General features: G+C 42.2%; 1 protein-coding gene across 2 annotated transcripts in view; it reads right to left on the reverse strand.

Moving 5' to 3' along the window:
• Positions 1–19,354, reverse strand: part of LOC134568974 (riboflavin-binding protein-like) — a 62,244-nt gene that overhangs the window by 41,313 nt on the left and 1,577 nt on the right. The window contains exons 2-5 of one of the 2 annotated variants that reach the window (XM_063427737.1): positions 16,006–16,157; positions 15,343–15,442; positions 12,764–12,892; positions 12,335–12,443 (exon numbers count right to left, since the gene is read on the reverse strand). In XM_063427737.1, coding sequence (XP_063283807.1) covers positions 12,335–12,443; positions 12,764–12,892; positions 15,343–15,442; positions 16,006–16,144 — 477 coding nt within the window. In that variant the 5' untranslated portion in view covers positions 16,145–16,157. The remainder of the gene's footprint in view (positions 1–12,334; positions 12,444–12,763; positions 12,893–15,342; positions 15,443–16,005; positions 16,158–19,354) is intronic. The other variant, XM_063427738.1, reaches the window with a different exon arrangement.

Here is a 19,354-nt window from a genome sequence, read left to right on the forward strand (position 1 = left end):
ACCAAGGAAGCTTTTAGGTGATAATCCCCTAAACAGCACAATCCCTTCAGGTCTCACTGTGAAATCAATCGATTGGGCGATATAACAACCCAGCATAAACACAGTATTAGAGTTTTAGCCAGTGCTAGTGTAGAGAGGTAGGGAAAAGTGTCTGATGACAGAAAGAACAGCGAGATCAGGGTGTGTAATTGTAAGATAGAATCTAATATAACGAAAACCTGTCACTGTTCTATTGCTGTTCCCTTACTTCTGCTAATAAACACCTTCGTGGGTGTTCTAAGCTGGATGGCTATACTAGATGCTGTTGTCCTATCGAGAAAAGTTGGACTCCAAGAAAAGTAATAGAGGGGACGAAGGAGTTTGATACTCCGAAACGCGCGTCGGGCTACACGGGGGGATTCCCAGTCACTGCACCTCGGCACATCACAGTGCACCACTCACAATGCACTAAGGGAACCCCTCCTTTCATCACTCTGGTTATGATTATTTCTCGCTAATCACTAGTTCCTCTATTACTTTTCTTGGAGTCCAACTTTTCTCGATAGGACAACAGCATCTAGTACTTCAGTGCTTCATCCTATAGACTGTAAGCTTGTTTGAGCAGGGTCCTCTTCAACCTATTGTTCCTGTAAGTTTTCTTGTAATTGTCTTATTTATTGTTACATCCCCCCCTCTCAAAATATTGTAAAGCGCTACGGAATCTGTTGGCACTATATAAATGGCAATAATAATAATAATACTCTGCGCCAATATAATTCCTTGTTCACGGCATGGAGGATGAGACTTAGGTGGCCCACACAGCCCCCTGCCCCACCCCCTTCCTATTTCTATTATCAAACTCCACCTGTTATGAAAATGGGGATTCATGCACTGAGGTCCCAATGGTTAATAAAAAATCGATTCGATCCCTGATTATTATTATGTTAAATAGATACAAATGTAACTGTATATAGTTATTTATTTCTCCAGCTATTTATGTGTTGGCAGAGCAGTGCGTCCAGCAGGACGTTTTTTTATTTCGTCCCTCTTGGTGTCGATCAGATACTTGCTGAGAGTCAATGTCTTCAAGGCGGCCTTCAAGTGTATTTTTAAGGGGTTGTTTTTTAAATATATATTTCTTCCATGTAAGCTTCAATCACTGTTCTAGATATTTTTTAATCCTCATTCTACATAAGCTTTAATCACTCTGCTTTAGCCAAACACAACCCGTTTTCTCTCCAACAATGTTTCTTTAAAATCTGGTTGAACGTTTGGAGCTTTGTGGATATGCCACATTGAGATTTGTGATACACCATTAGTTCGAAATACGATGTTCTGTATCTGTTAAAATCACAGGGCTGTCTCTCAAGCGTTTTTAAATTCTGTATTACTGGCTTGGGATCAGTCGTCGTGCTGCTGGCGAGCACAGCCACAGAACAAACAAACCCGAATGTTTATGGCAAAAGAGAGCCAGCCAAGACGGAGCAGCCAGTGCTGAGAAATAGTTGATGAATGATCTGTGCGTGATGTAGACATACTGCGGGGACCATACTGGGAAAAAGCAAACTAACTTGTAGTACATTAAGTGTGTCTTCCTGGAACAAGCTGCACTATGATCGGAGAAGTCTATTTAATAAGATTCTGCAATGTGGCCGCTGGAAATTCAGTCTCAGCACCAGAAATATAACAGGAATCAGGACACCTGCCAGGGTTTTATCACCACGGGTTTAATAACCCTCATGTCTTTTTGTAATAGATATGGTTTAGGTCGGAGACTCCCTACATCATAACATTACAATTAAATCGTTTGATATGATTAGCTGTAATGATACCAGGCTCCATGTGTCCAATTACTGTCTTTCTGGATTTGTAAGGGATTGTCAGGATACGTGAGGATTCTCAGCAAGATATATGACAACAATCCGAGCAATAGGAGCCAAGGGAGTGGATAGACAGGCGTATTATTGGACCTTAGGTGGATATAGGACATATGAGCACTAAACCAATATTCCAATCCAGACCAGGAAGAGTACATAAAACAGTAGATACCAATAACCAAATCCAAGGTCAAAGACAGGGTCGAGACTGGTAACTATAGACAGGAATAAGTCAAAAACATAGCCAGGTCTGGTACACAAAGTCAGAACAGGAATGCTCGTGGTAAGATATGTAGCTGGGTCAGGAAACACTGGACAAAGAACTGAAACAAATCAGGATGAATAGTTTTAGCTGGATCAATAACAGGAGTCAGGAACAGTATGAAACACACTTGAGAGCAATAAAAACCATAAAAGGACACTGGTCCAGAGATTTCATAAGTTTATATACCCCAGGTCCTTGTATATCTTTGGTGTCATTGGCACATGCGCAGTGCCTTGGACAGTGCACCAATAATGAATTAAATATAAAAAGGTGCGAAGGTTGTAGCTTGTGTCACTTAAGTTTGATTGTGGCCAGTATGACACGGCCGTGAACTAGTAACAATGACAGTGTGTGCAAACCACCACAGCCGTGTTTGGGAATTTTTGCAGCCGCATCTACATTGGAGCAGGGTCCCTGGGTCCATGGTGGAATTTGCGTGTCTGCGTCTACCTTTGGATCAAGGACCTTGGGGCATGTTGTGAGATTGTCGCAGGTGCGTCAAATCTGGAGTCTTGAATTGACACAGATACGCCACCAGGAACCACTACCAGGAACCTGTGACCACGACTGGAAAATTCAGTCTCAGCACCAGATATATAAAACATGTATCAGTGCACCTGCCACATCTTTATCACATGGGTTTAATTGTCCTTATAGCTTTCTGTAATTGGCATGGTTTGGGGGAGGGCAGTACTCAGAGACTCCCTGCATCATAACATGACAATTATATTGCATAATGCAATTAGCTGTATTGACCCAAGTCATTGTACGTTGCCTAAGAGGGATCCAACACTCCAAGTATATGTCAGCTTCCTACCAAAGGTGAACCAGGTAAATAATGATGATAACAGACGTACTTCCAGTCCCTAGAAGAAACAAAGCAAAGAAAGAGAAAAGTAGATCCAGTAAACAAGACTAGGTCGGGGAGACCAGAATGGAATCATATTTTTAAATTAAGTTTTTCTCCCAATCCATGCATTTCCTAGGAATTCTCCCAGCACAACTCCTAGATAAAATAAAACAATTTGTGTATTCTAAGACAGCTACACTTTAAGGACCAGCACCACAGATATCACAGCCAGGAAGGAATCCCTTGAAAAACATCACAACTTGTGTTTTTTGTTAACTATCAGAACGTGCCCTGCTCTCGCACATGTTATATTTGTAGATAAGAATAAAACTACTCTTGCAAAATAAGATGAGATCATTTCTGGATTGGATGGAGAGAAATTAGATCTGTGTTCATGTTAAGCCGGATTTCTCACACTCGGAATATTCTGAATGGTGTTAGTCATTGGAGCTTCACCCCTTAGAGTACCCATGAGAATAGCTTGGTGTGAGACATCTGGCATTCTTAAAGAACCACGAGGCCCATAAACACATTCTAATGAGTCAGTCGGCCTTCCCTTACCAAGCCTATGAGTGGCCACTCTGGTACGGACCTCTGACCAGCTGAGTACCTGCTACACCATGTATAGTAGTATTATGCATCTACCATGGCTTAGTCATAATGTCCATTCACTAATGGGTGCATCACAAACTTTCTTAGAACCAAATTAGGATGTTTATAATAGGAGATACTCAAACCAGATCCCCTGACAAATTACCTTTTTCAGATATAAATGAGTAACGCATTAAGACAGGTACTCTAAAACGATGATGGAGGATTGATATTTCTTACTGTATTACATTTAAGATGTGTATTAAGATTGGTATCTCCTAGCTGTCACTAATATGTAGCTATCACTTGTTGCAGAAGTTGTCTGATGAATACAGGTGTTTATTCCCTCTGCGTCAAAGTGTACTGTGACTCACATGTTTGTAGGACTGGCTGGAGATGTCCACGAAAACACCTTGGCTTTTGAAGCTGCAATTGTGAAATGTGGTTAACATCTATTCTGGATGTGGGATACCCTACAAAGATATACGCCATTGATTCTGTATCGGAATACATAAGAGGTGGTTATGTTTGATGGAAGGACAGCGAAAGAGGCAGAAAAAAGGTGGTGGCCTTAAATTGTAATTGAGCAATGCCAGGAACTGGCTGAAGTAAAGGCCACAAAGCAATGGGTTGTAAACAAGGAAAGGAAAGAGTTAGCAAATCGTGACACAGTTGGGGAAGTCAGAATAAAACAGTTGAGATAATAGATAATTCTGTACAAAACATTCATAGCTCGGAACCAGGCCATGAGGCAAAACCATAAAAGTGTGAAGTAGCTTCAGTAAGTCAGGTTTACATACACCCCAGTAGGAAAGGTAGTATTGGCAGAATGATGGTAGAAGATATGTTGGTCATGGCACAGTTATTATAGAACGCGTTATTTAAAGCTGTGTAAGAAATGGCCATCCAATGGAACGTTACATCATACCTTGACGCAGTACGTTACGTACCGTAACAGCAAAAACAGTTAGAAATTAGAAACTCTTGGCATGGAAAGGGCTGGTTTGGCAAAGCATGGCTGAAGTAGTATCGGAGGATGGCCCCAAACATGACATAATGATAATGCAACGATAATGCAACGATTTTCAGTAATAATTGCTAGTTCAGGGGGTAGAAGATTTGTTTTTTCTAGTATGTTAGTGCATGAAAGAAGGAAATGTGTTCCCCCCATTCCAATTAGCTAGAGTAGGTGGGCAGATGTTCATTGAGCCTGTTCCTGGAAATGTGTGTTACGAGAACTAGTCGATCCACTCCAATAAGATAGGACAGTACACTCCCAGAAAGATAAAGGTAGGATTCAAGATATGGTAGTGGCATCATCCCAGATCTTGAAGTGGTTAAATCTTTATGAAATACTCACAATGAATGTGTTGGAATTTCACAGAAATTCCGAAGCAGTCAGAAGAGATCATAAAAGTGTAAAAATAAAAAGGGGGTGTACATGCAAAGGGTGCTTAACTTTTAAAAGATCTTATTGAATCCAATTGTTCTAAAATAATTGAATTAACAGCTCAAACACTAGATATATCCTTCCATCATTATCTAAACAATGGCTCAGCTTATCAGTAATAGTGCTCCACTGTTTCAGATAGGCTTAACCATTGTTTAACCCCTTAACCCCTTAAGGACCAAACTTCTGGAATAAAAGGGAATCATGACATGTCACACATGTCATGTGTCCTTAAGGGGTTAAGGACCAAACTTCTTCATGTCATGAGTCCTTAAGGGGTTAAAAAGAGATCATAAGACTACTTTGTCTGTATTTTTCCTAAACTTGACAAAAGGTGGAACTACTGTCATCAGATTTTGTCAATTATCCAAGTCTCACTAATGACAACTGTGAGGAAAAAGACAAACTTGCAGGTTCCTCCATAGACATCAGTGCTGTACTCTTGTGTACAAGAGTACAGCACTGATATGGCCAGGAGCTGACGAGGGTCCCCTGGATGAACACGGCTGTGGCTCTGAGGGACAGATTCATATAAGGAAACCCTACCTTCCCCTGCACCCCCCGGCCACCGAGCACCAAGCAGCAATGTTACACCAAGCAAAATTGTTGTGTTGTTTTTAACAATATGAACGTGACAGAGTAGCTTTAACATAAACATTCTAAAAGGAGAGAGAATCAACATCAAAGCTTAACCAAGGATGGGGATACCAGGGAGACACGTAAATGAAAAACACTAGGGAAGGTCGAGAAAACAGAAGTAAGATAACTTGATGTGACAAACGCTCCTTACCCTGGACATTTGCCACGAAATCCTGGAGTGCAGAAGTTGGCCTCCGGACCACCGACTATCGGCCATATACATTGTTCCAATCGCACTATTTCCCCTTCTGTGCACAAATACATTTCCCAGTTCGGCAATAGCAAAACTACCGAACACCAACCACCCGCTTGCTCATTAACTACAAAGAAATCACAGACTTAAGTGCTCTCCCTGTGTGGCCCCCGTTTGTATAACCGTACAACACGTGCTGGAGAAAACGGCGGCCATCTTGTTGAATGAACGCAAGCAGTGGGACTTGGTCGTCGAGTGTCTGGAACTATAAGTCGGACACTCGACCTCGGGAACACCAGTTAAATGACACGAATGCCTGCTTCTTTCCACGACAAGCCAGGAGAACGCTGTTCAGTAGGATTGTTCGCACGAACAAGGCGAACAATCGCTACCTATGAGCAAGGGGAACCTTTCGACAGTTTGTTATGTTACAGTTACAGTTATGTTATGTTACAGTTACAGTTCGTATGGAACTCCCGAAAATGACCAACCACTATCACTGAATCTCTGGAACAGTTTTGGGCAGACGCCACGCGTGCGGTCGGTCAAAACTTTGCCCCGGTGGAAATTTGACTGTATTCGTGGGATCTGAGCCCTTTTTGGACAACTTGGGCACTCAGATCCAGGCTATCCTAATATTTGTGGGGGTTCTAATTTGTATTATGTATATTTTTTATGTTTTGTGTTTTATATTTTGTAACTCTAGTTCCTGGAAGACAATTAGTTTAAGCAAAGTACACTAAATTATCTCACAGACACAGACACTCCTGTGCGTGTTGTGGGAGTGTCATGTGTGTGTTGTGGGAGTGTTGTTGTAGTGTCGTGGGTGTGTTGTGGGAGTGTCGTGGGTGTGTTGTGGGAGTGTCGTGGGAGTGTCGTGGGAGTGTCATGGGCGTGTTGTGGGAGTGTCATGGGCGTGTTGTGGGAGTGTCATGTTGCGGGAGTGGTTTCCTTTGTTGCTGCTGGAGACCCCCTGCTGGGTGTCTGTATATAAGTGGACCATCTGGCCATAATAAAATGAGTCTTCTTGTACCCTTCATCAAGTCTAGGCTGATGTTTGGGTAGCTCAGAGCTTTAATCACTGCCTCACTTGGGATTTGAGAGAACTACAGCGGATACACTCAGGCGGAGTATTTGGGATCCGTTGCACCTGATGACTAGAACTAAAATTGCATTGTTAAGTACAAAAGACCACGAAAGGACCACTAGAAAAAGGAGGACTGGGATGTGTATAGGTGTAGGAGTATGACGTCATAATTTTGCATAATTCTGTTTGTGCCATGCGCGTACGCTGTTACACAAATTAAACCAAAGATCCGGAAGGTGCTACAGAGGGAGATACAATAGCATCAATGAAAGACGCAGAGTTACAGCCCTCCTGTGTCATAACAGCTGGATGACCAACAGGATGACAGGTAAAGCCCACAGGTAACATGACATTTGTACAGATCTGTTATTACAGGCTCCCCAGAGGGCAGGATCCCAAAATGTTGAAATCTATCAGTTTCATCATTCAGTTTTCTGACCCTTAATTAATCATTTATGTGTGAGAGGAAGTGAGAATGTGCATATTCTATGAGCATCAATCCCAGAGTTAAATAATTACATTATAACTATCTGTGTCTGCTGACGTATATTTACATTAGAAGAGAGGAAACGACAAAAAGCTTGAAATTGTTCCTTGGGATTAAAAACACAGACCCTCAGCTCCTTCCTAACATCAGATTGACTAAATCTGGAAGAGGGCCAGAGAAAGGCCATCTGGTTCTCTGGCTCACGGACTCTGCTCTGACAAGGCTTCATGGTCAACGGCCCATAACTTAGGAAGGATCTGACTAAGGGGGGTCAACTGGAAGTCAGGGGATAGCCTTAAACACATTATATATTATCCCTGCGCTTCCATTTTTAACAATATGATTTACAGTTTGGTCTACTAGGCTTTAAATGAGGAGTTGTTCTAGGGGACTTTGCCTTAGTGGAGTACTCTCCAAACCCCCACCTCTCTGATGATTATCTTTTCAGGCCAAGTCTAACTTTTAGCTGAAATGGGAACAAAATAACAATTCATGACACTAAAGTGAAGTTAGCTAACTATAGGATTTTTTTATTTACTATTGATTCTACTTTTTCATTTCCATTGCACGCTGACTGTCCTGGCACAGCTATGGCATGCCATGTAAATTAATGAGTATGTACAACACAATGGAAGGAATGTCCAAGCTTGTATGCACTCACACAGCATTTCTCTACAGATGGCAAGCGCGCATGACTATCCCAAAGCAACGAAGGGCAAAAATGTTGCCCTGAACACAGAATTGGTAGAGGTAAGTGTGTTTTTTGATTATCTCTGCTGCACCACTCAAGTCATTAAGAGCTATAATATCAGGGCTGGTTTTACAGCCCCAACATCACTAGCCTGCCCGGGGCCAGATTAAGAGCCCAGTGGGCCTGGTAATGACAATTATGATGGGGCCTAATTACAGAATCGTATCGACCAAAAACAATAATAGTCATACCTCCCAAGCGTCATGTATCTAATGGAGGTGGTGTTGGATGGAAACTCAAAGGATGCAGCTATAAGAAAACACATACTCTATGCTAATCTCTCTCTAATGTATGCTTTCATCTTTCAAGTAAATCCATACCCTCTAACAGCAGTGTCCAGTGAAGCAGGAAGTCAATGTGCGATGTAAAAGGGTGGGCCACTGACGCGAATCACGTGACCAGAACTACCAAAAGGGGTGAACATGCCCAAAAAGGGGGCATGTCTGTCCAAAGAATTGGAAGGCCAGCCTGGCATCAGTGTCCCTATGTATAACAGTGTCAGTGTCCCCATGTCGCCCAGTCCCCTAGTCTCCCAGTGTCTGTGTCCTCATTTCTCCCTGTGCCCCCATGTCTGTGTTTCCCGTGTCACTAGGATACTAGGGGACACTGAGAGACATGGGAACACTGAGAGACCCGGGAACACAGAGACCCAGGGACACTGAGACACATGGGGGTACTGAGACACTTGGGGACAATGGGAGACATGGCGACACAGACACTAGGGACACAGAGACATGGGGACACAGACACTGGGAGACATGAGGACACTGAGACATTTGGGGACACTAAGGTACTAGGGACACTGAGACATGGGGACACAGACACTGGGAGACTAGGGGACACTGGGAGACATGGGGACACTGAAACACTAGGGACACTGGCTGGTAGGCATAGGGACACTAAGACACTTGGGGATACTGGGAGACATGGGGGCACTTGTGGTCATAGACATGGGGACACTGGGAGACACGGGGACACCGAAAAATGTGGGGACACTGGGAGACATGGGGACACTGAGAGACATGGGGACACTGAGACACTGGCTGGGAGACATGTGGACACTGGGAGACATGGGAACACAGACATTTGGGGACAATGGGGAGACATGGGGACACTGGGGGCCTTGGGGACACTGAGACACTTCGGACACTGAGAGACATGGGGACACAGTCACTGGGAGACTAGGGGAGACTGGTAACCAGGGGGACACTGAGATAATAGGGTCACTGGCTGGGAGACATGGGGACACTGGGAGACATGGAGACATTGTGTCCCTAGTGTCTCCGTGTCCCAATGTGTCTCCTAATATCCCTATGTCTCACAGCGTCCCCATGTGTCTGTGTCCCCATGTGTCCCCTAGTGTCTCAGTGTCCCCATTTTTCCCTGCTGCCTCCCCCCCCCCCCCCATTCTTCACTTCCCTGAACTGTAGTCTGTCTCTGCAGGTTGGGAGCTGCTGTCTGAACTCTCTGTGGTGTGTAACTGCTCCCCCACGGATCAGTGAGTAGAGAGAGGCAGGGAGGGATATGCTGTAACTTCCTATCCCTGCCTCTCTCCACACACAGTGACCCCTACTGGCTGGTGCTGGTATTGCAGAGTAATCTCTGTTTATACTGAAAAAAATATCTGCATTTGTACTGCCGGTATTACTGCAATACCAGCACGGCCAGGCAGCCTCAAATATCGTCTGTGCTGGTAAAATGCCAGTTAGGTGGCAAACCTAAGAGTAGTGTGAAAAAAATGTTTGTTTGTTTTTTAAATGGGCCTATTCCATGGGCCTGGCCCTGGAGCTGCACCTCCACCAGCCCCCACCAGATGTTAATCCGGCCCTGAGCCTGCCCCCTTCTAGTCTCCCATATAAAAACCCAGTTGTAAGTATGTTACATACTCCATGAGCCATGATGTACATATCTTCATAAAAAAAAATCCCATGTAATCACTACATAGCAAAATAAAAAAACACAACTAAATATGTAAAAAGGAAAACAAAATGCACATTTGCAGTCAGGGTAGGTGCCCTGGTAGCCAGCCATTTGTAGGTACCTACCTACGCAGCCCATCCTATGCAGTTTCTGACTGGCTCGCAATAACACTTCATTACCCTGGAGTGTCGGGGAGGGGGTGGTTGTATTAAGGTCGTACATGGCCATCGCGGGTTGCGGAGGGGAGAGACATTATTAAATATTCCTCATGGAGGTCATGCCTTGAGGGAATGCTAAGATAGGAGCAGAGAAGTAAAAAAGCAAAGGTGTAATGAGCTAAAGAACAACATGTAACATGTTTAACCCAGGGCTACCAGGATACTCTTCACCCATTGCCTGGAGCATTCCTGGCCGTAAAGGGCACCACGTTGTCAATGTCCCATTGTGAGGATGAGGCAGGGGTGGCTGCTGGGGCTGGCTGGTCAGGCAGATCGAGTGCCTGGAAGGTGCTCCAGTGATATCTTCAAGTCTGTGATCTCTGCCCTCTTGGGTGGTGCACAGCGTGCGTGGCAAGCCCCATCCTAGCGAATCCTGGCAGCCTGGAGGCGGTGAGTGACTGGGTGGAGTAATGCTCTCCATATGAGAGGAGCTCTGTTGAGGTCTTAATAGAAAGACAGATTTAAGCTTTCAAAGTCCAGTGGTTGTCTGTCTCGGACGGCAGACATAACTGACGGTTTATTAGCAAGAGAGCGAAATGACACAAACACGTCTCTGAGGGGAGCTACTCGGTATATCCCTTCAAGGTGCATCAATTTCACCTGCTTAGGTGGCAGTAAAGAGGAGGGTAAGCGTTGGATGTACTGAGGCAGTTCTTTAGTGCCAATGTCGCTGCACCCCTCTCCCCCCCCCCCCCGATCTTCATGTGTCGCGGGCGCGGCATTGTCGTGTTGAGCCTGACGGGTTGTCACAGATTCTTCTTCCACTGCTTTTATGCAACCGGAGAGGGTATGCATATCCTCCCGGATCATGGCGCAATCAGCTTGGAACATTAAGCGGAGCTCTTTCAGGAGATGTTTCAGGTCACCCTTGGTAGTCGGGGCTCTGTTTTCATCTACCTTTGTAGCTTTGTTATCCGTTGTAGCAGACGTGACCCTGGCTTCTAGGATTGACTCCGGAGCATCATACTCCAGATCTCCCGAGGAGTAGGAAGGCGATGTTTGCGGCAAGGCCGCCATCTTGGGTTGCGGTCTAGTGCGGAGAAGATCCTCGGGATCCCTCGCTCCTGTCCAGCCTGGGACTTGCAGGTCTTTTTCCCCATGTTGTCCGGAGGCGATAGGCATCAACTGGGCTCAGTTTCGGGCACTCTGCGCGTCGTAAGATGGGCTCAAAACTGCTTATCTCTCGGAGCTCACAGGGAGTGCGACTTAGCACGATGGCTGCTAGCTCTGCCCCCCCCCCCATAAAAATAATTTATATCAGATTACCACGTCCCTGGGAATAGCAAATACACTACATAACCTTCATATTTTATTTCTTTACAGTACAACACATTGACCTGGAGAAACACATTACAAAACTCTAAAACTGCAAAAGCCCAGAGCTATTTATTCATTTATATATCTGTACATCCATTCATGTAAAGAAACATTTTAAGCACCATCACAACTTCATTGCACGGTTTAGGAAAGGGTGTCTCCAGTCCCTGACACTTTGCACATGGTTGCTTATAAGTGCAGCAATTTGCCTGATCCGTTGCCTTCCAAATCTGTACATATTGTGCATTCAGTGTACATATTGGCTAGGGCTAGGCACATAATGTGCATGCCCCTGCACCCTGTCTCTGTTCCTGTCCCTAAACCCACTCTCTGTTCCTGCCCCTATATTCCCCCACTGTCTCTATGTCCCCTCGCCTGCTTTGGGTAGCTGTAGAATGCAGAGAACACTGAGCAGCTCTGTCTATAAAACTGTGAAGAGGTTGTAAATAAATTAAGACTACCAGAGGCTGAACAACATATCATAGAAAGTGACTGGGGCCTGATCTGTTGGAGGACTTCCTTTGTGCTTTATGGTCTCGATAGTGCTGGAAAGGAAGCACATTGTCTTGTCTATCTTGTTGTCCTCTCTCTCTCCTGCTCAGCAGCCATTTTGCCTTTTGGATTTTAATGCTCTTGCCATGTCCCCCACCCTGCACTCAATACTGTGTCTACTGGTCCATCAACAAGCTGGTTATTATAGAGATATCTACCTGGTGGTATGGGATGCACTCATTTTTACAGTGGTTTCCATTTTCATCCACAATCCAGTCAAACAGCCAATTGCGAGCGCAGACCAGATCAGATCGACAAGCCTCAAACCTGAGGGACAAAACATTGAAATGTTAATCAGTCGCAAAATGAATGAAAACAGAACAACAACAAAATCGCAAGTTTATTAAAGAGTAATGTACGATATTCTATTCCATTTCCCACAATTCCTTGTTCAGGGGTAACCACTAATGTCTATTTAGAGAAGATACATTTTAGTAATATAAATTCTCTTTAATCAGTAGTGATCTCCTCGGTGGACTTTTGTAAACTTTTGGGTTTACCTTTGAGGATACAAGTATCAAAGATAGGCCTTTAAAAAAAAAAAAATACCAAACATCTATTCTACACCATCTTACCACCATACTTACCAGCTGTCACAAAAGGACTGACAGAGGGGAACGTGCTCTATCGCAAATGACATGTTGGGGTGAATCCAATGAGCCGCTAAGGGGGAACACTGGTAAAAACATTCAGTCTTCTTAATATAAGCTTCACACCTGGAGGGGAAAAAAAAGGACGTAAATAAGTGGCCAATCTCTATGCACGGTACTTAATCAATGAAAATTCACTGCTTTGAAATGGATTGTTTAATATTGTGTTATCTTCATCTTCATTGATTTTACAGAATGAGCTAAGTATGGTTTAGCCGGTGCTGGATTTTTAAAGCAGCTTTGTCACTTTCAAGGGTCTTTGCATATTTCGCAAAGGCCACCAATATAGACTTTGCCATTTGTAGTGCGGTGGCCCTGAAGTTATCCCATGTGGCTGCCACCATGTCCATTTGGTAGGTTCTCTTCAGCTCTTGAACTCTAATATCTATGGAGGATCTTACAAGACCATGGGAACGTCCATAAACAATGCCTAAGTCTTTACAGAGGTCACTAGTAACAGCTGGGGGAAACGCCAAAACTTGATGGCAGTAGCTCTGCATTTTGTCACGTTTTGTCAAGCTTAGGAAAAAGTTACGAGACAAAATAGTCCCCATCCGTTGTACGGCACTGTCGGATATGTTGATATTTTCTAAATAATAAAATTATATAAATGATAATATGTTGCAGCTGCATTAGTGGTTCACATTAATGACATCACATCATTTATGATGACTGGCGAAATTGGTTTCAGATGATAAAGCGACACCATTTATCAAATCTTATCTTTTATTCTAATAACCAGTAGATATGCCATAGTTCTTTTATACATGAAAGGCAAATTTAATGATGTTTGTGCCAAAATCAGCGAGATCTTTCTCAAATACATTTTAAGACCTCATGGAATCATCCCCAGGTTTGTAAACCCGTAAACCCAAAATAGCTGGTTTTGGATGAAAATCTCCATTCAGTAGTTGATGCTCCGCGAATCACCATTTAGTGAATAATCTCCTGTTTTTGAGTCCCTCTGTACAAGTATGTGAAAGGAGAAAACTCGGGGCTCGCCCTGCAGTAGTTTAGGAATTTTGAGTTATTTGATGCAGGGATTTTTTCTCAATGCATTATAAATCATAGTTATTTGGAGAATTATTGGGAACATACAGCCAGCACGGCTGCTGCGGGAGGCCAAAGTTATGAATATTTATCTTCCCCGTGTGCTTTTGGCTTTACAGTATTTGTAACTTCCCACAGCCAGGCTATGCTACATGGAGAAACCGCAGCGTGCCCCCCTGGGAGTCTTATACCCTGCCCGCCTGGATGCACTTAATTTCCCTGTTATAGGCTTTTCATCTGCCAATTTTCTGAGATCCCACTGCAGGATTAACTCTTTCTGTGATTATTTCTGTAGCTGCACAGAGAACACTGTAACCCGTAGCACAGTGCTTGCACATTTTGAGAACTACATCTCCCATGATGCTTAGCAATCTCAATCACGCTATCACAGCAGGCAGTGAGTTCCTATGTATGTACGTAGGCCGTGGCAGCCATGTGGGATTACTGGGCATTGCAAATTGCGTGCCGAAGTAGCCGAGCTGGATTCTATTTTGGCCTGAAGTTTGAAACCCCCTACTCAATCGCAGACTATTCCTGGTTTAGCATATAACCAAAAAATAAACCATTAAGCATCAACACATTATGGAGATTTTTAGAGAAATCGGGTTGGTTTTAATAAAATTCTTATAACTCCCTGTTAAAATATACGCAGACATATAAAAGTGGTGGGCATATTAACAATAAATAAAATGATATATATCACAAGATGTAATGTTTTTAAAAGACATGGCAATAGCTAGGGTTGATAACAGTCGTCTCTATTTAAAATAGACTAATTCCCAATACTTGTGACATGCACTCTGGTACACCATCACATTGACAAATTCGTACAGAGCAGATGGACCCAGATGCCCAGAATAATGACGGTTTGATTTCAATCTCCCAGCCCAATTAAGGCACCATCTCCACATCTCCCCAATTAATATCCCCAGTCCGGCCTGTCCTGAGGCTCCTCGTGGAATACCTGAGCCTGTTGTGTAAAATATATTATTGTTAACTCTCTTATTTTCTTATGTTATTTGGTAACATGGGGCTGACCAGGGGGGCTATCAGTCATAGTGGACTGCTTTTGGACCATGCTCATACGTTCCTTCTTTGAATGCCCCCCATCCCTTTCCAGTCAGAAGCACCCATTTTGGGCCTGACTTTTACCCAAGTGGTGTCACAGTCATGTCTCTTTAGTCCCACCACTCCCAATTCCAATTTTAAACCTCCAAATCTTGGGAAGTATCATATTGTACATTGCTACAGCACATGTTGTTGCCTTACAAATAATAACAATGTTTTTTGGTATTAGTGTTCTTTTCTATGACCTGTTGGTATTTTAATTCCTGCCAATTTTCAGTTTAACAAATAAGCCAAACACTTTTTTTTAGTGATGATTTCTTCGGTACGATATCGCTAGCTGAACAACACAGGAGTTTATATTGTATATACAAAGGAAATAGTGTGTGGCTTTTACTTACGCTTTGCTGAGATTGCCACATCTGTTCCAGTAGTAATTATCCACCTCGATGATAGGTGAGTGCGACAGTTTCTCTGTGAAGTTGGCATAGCAACAGGAAGCTGATAGGAGAGAGAAGAGCGGTATTATCGCAGGAATTCTAGTGGGAGATATCTGCCTTTTTTTTCACCAAACTGGAAATGTTGGAGAATATCAAATTTTAGACTAATAAAGAGTTAAATTGGAAAAGTTTTACAATTCAAATAATATAATTGTCATTTCGCTACAGTTCCCAGTTTAAGGAACAATATTTGATCTTTCGCATATTGCTGTTGCAAAGTCAATCAATGATGTCAAATATGGACGGAATTGATATTCCAAATTCGCATTCTGCTATGCTAAGGACCGGCTACAGGCAGTCAGCTGTAGTGATTATGGTGCACAGAGACCCCTTTAAGAGAAAGCTCTGGGTATGCTACTTCCACTCCTATAGACTGTAAGCTCCTTTGAGCAGGGTCCTCTTCAACCTATCGTTCCTGTAAATGTTTTGTAATTGTCCTATTTATAGTTAAATCCCCCCTATCTGTTGGCGCTATATAAATGGCAATATTAATAATAATTTGTCATAATATTTCCCACATTTTACTAGCATGACCCCACAAAGATTAATCAATAGATTTCTTACATTCAGCATAGAGAACGCATTCCTTGGCCCCAATCTCTGCACTCGGGGACGCTTTGTGATGCTTTCCTAAAAGACAAGTTTGTTGGCCGGATACAGCAGAGAGAGCACCATACACCAGGAGCGTCACTAATATCTTCATATTGGTTCAGTAACTGCAGGACAGAAGAGAATAGTTAAGTTCACTATAACTTGGACCAGGGGTCGCATGGCATGGCTGGAGTAGGAAGGAGCTTGTGGTCTGCACCGCGAACAGGTGCAGATTTTTCAGATTGAGGATACTGATTGTGATATACACCATTATTTACTTTTACTGTTATAGTTTCAGGAAGTGCAGAATGGTATATTATTTTTGTATAATGTTACTGTATCGACACTATATTGAATCTTTACACAGAATCCATTTGCACTCTAACCCAGAGATCATTATTTCAAGCTATACTATACAGCAATATTAATCTTCTATACCGTGTTAATCTTTAAATCTTGAGAAACACTTTAAATAGGCTTTATTTATTTTTTTATATAATACGCTACAACAGGATATCCATATGATCTTTACCAGAAGCAAAACAAATTTGTCAATCCAACCAAGCCACAATAATAATAATAATTTTAATGTAAAACAGGGAGATATAGCTCTGCTACATTTATTTAGCAGAGGAAGCTAGCAGTCAATATTCAGCACTCATAACGGGGTATGATACATCCCAACATTTCAAATGGACAAAAAGGAACCCTTTAATTTTAGGGGTGTGAGTGTGAATACAATAAGCTGTAATAACACAATAAGCTGTAATAATACACTAAGCTGGAATAAGATCCATGAACTTGTGGCAATAATGGCAACTGATAGTGTAGATTTAGTCGCTGTTACTGAGACATGGTATAATGAGAAAAATGACTGCCACATAACAATACCAGGGTACTCTTTATATAGAAAAGACAGGGAAGGCAAGAAATGGGGAGGGGTGGCCCTATAAAATCTAGCCTAATAAAAGTTAGTGAGGCGAACATAGAGTCCGTTTGGGTTACATTAGAATTTGGTAATCACACAGTAATTCGTGTAGGTGTGATTTATAGGCCGCCAGGACAAATTGAAGAGTTAGAGAATCTACTAGTTGAAGAAATAGCTAAAATGACAATGAAGGGGGAAGTTATCATCATGGGTGACTTTAATCTTCTTGATGTGAATTGGAAAACAAAAATAGCTACTTGTGCCAGGAGCACACATATTCTAAACTCCCTACTGGGATTGTCTCTAAAACAAGTCGTTGAGGAGCCAACTCGTAAAGAGGCCATACTAGATTTAGTGTAAACAAATGGAGATTTGGTATCAGATATTACTGTAGGTGAAAGTTTAGGATCCAGTAATCATCAGTCAGTGTGGTTTAATATAAGAACAGTGACCGAGTCACACCACACAAAAACAAAAGTTTTAGACTTTAGAAAAACAGACTTTTCTAAAATTAGAATATGTGTAAAGGAGTCATTATCAGACTGGAGCAATTTAAATGGAGTCCAAAAGAAATGGGATTATTTAAAAGTTGCACTACTGAAGGCAACAGAAAATTGCATTAGGCTTGTCAGTAAAAGCAAAAAATTCAAGAAACCACTGTTGTACTCCGCAGATGTGGCCAAAATAGTAAAAAACAAAAAGTTAGCATTTAGTAATTATAAAAAAAAAAAACAGAGTGAGGAAGACAGAATGACCTATAAGATTAGGCAGAAAGAGGCTAAGAAAGTTCTAAGAGCTTCCAAATCACACACAGAAGAGAAAATAGCACAGTCAGTAAAAAAGGGGGACAAAACTTTTTTTACATACATAAATGAGAAAAGAAAAGTAAAACAAGGATTAGTTAGATTAAAAACAAAAGAAGGAAGGTATGTAGATGAGGATAAAGGTCTAGCTGACTGCCTCAATGAATATTTGTGTTCGGTATTTACAGATGAAAATGAAGGAAAGGGACCTCAGTTAAGAAAAAGGATAAATGAGTAATTTATTACACAGGAGTTTACAGATGAAGAGGTTCTATTTCAACTGTCAAAAGTAAAGACAAATAAGTCAATGGGGCCTGATGGAATACACCCAAAGCTATTAAAATAGCTTAGTGGTGTATTAGCAAAACCATTAACAGATTTATTTAACCAATCATTGTTAACAGGAGTAGTCCCGGGAGATTGGAAGTTAGCGAATGTTGTGCCCATTCACAAGTTAGATTAAAAACAAAAGAAGGAAGGTATGTAGATGAGGATAAAGGTCTAGCTGACTGCCTCAATGAATATTTGTGTTCGGTATTTACAGATGAAAATGAAGGAAAGGGACCTCAGTTAAGAAAAAGGATAAATGAGTAATTTATTACACAGGAGTTTACAGATGAAGAGGTTCTATTTCAACTGTCAAAGTGATGGAAACCATGTTAAAGGATAGGATTGTTGAACATTTAAAAACACATGGATTTCAAGATCAGAGACAACATGGGTTTACTTCAGGGAGATCATGCCAAACTAATCTTATTGATTTTTTTGATTGGGTAACTAAGGCTTTTGACACTGTTACACATAGAAGGCTTATCAATCAACTACAATCTTTGAGTTTGGATTCCAATATTGTTGAATGGGTAAGGCAGTGGCTGAGTGACAGGCAACAGAGGGTTGTAGTCAATGGAGTATATTCGAAGCTTGGGCTTGTCACCAGTGGGGTACCTCAGGGATCTGTACTTGGACCCATTCTCTTTAATATTTTTATTAGTGATATTGCAGAAGGTCTTGATGGTAAGGTGTGTCTTTTTGCGGATGATACTAAGATATGTAACAGGGTTGATGTTCCAGGAGGGATAAGCCAAATGGCAAATTATTTAGGTAAACTAGAAAAATGGTCAGTTGTGGTAACTGACATTTAATGTGGATAAGTGCAAGATAATGCATCTTGGACGTAAAAACCCAAGGGCAGAGTACAGAATATTTGATAGACTCCTAACCTCAACATCTGAGGAAAGGGATTTAGGGGTGATTATTTCTGATGACTTAAAGGTAGGCAGACAATGTAATAGAGCAGCAGGAAATGCTAGCAGAATGCTTGGTTGTATAGGGAGAGGTATTAGCAGTAGAAAGAGGGAAGTGCTCATGCCATTGTACAGAACACTGGTGAGACCTCACTTGGAGTACTGTACACAGTACTGGAGACCATATCTTCAGAAGGATATTGATACCTTAGAGAGAGTTCAAAGAAGGGCTAATAAACTGGTTCATGGATTGCAGGATAAAACTTACCAGGAAAGGTTAAAGGATCTTAACATGTATAGCTTGGAGGAAAGACGAGACAGGGGGGATATGATAGAAACATTTAAAT

Source organism: Pelobates fuscus, chromosome 7, assembly GCF_036172605.1.
Source record: "Pelobates fuscus isolate aPelFus1 chromosome 7, aPelFus1.pri, whole genome shotgun sequence".
In the NCBI taxonomy this organism is placed as follows: Eukaryota; Metazoa; Chordata; class Amphibia; order Anura; family Pelobatidae; genus Pelobates; species Pelobates fuscus.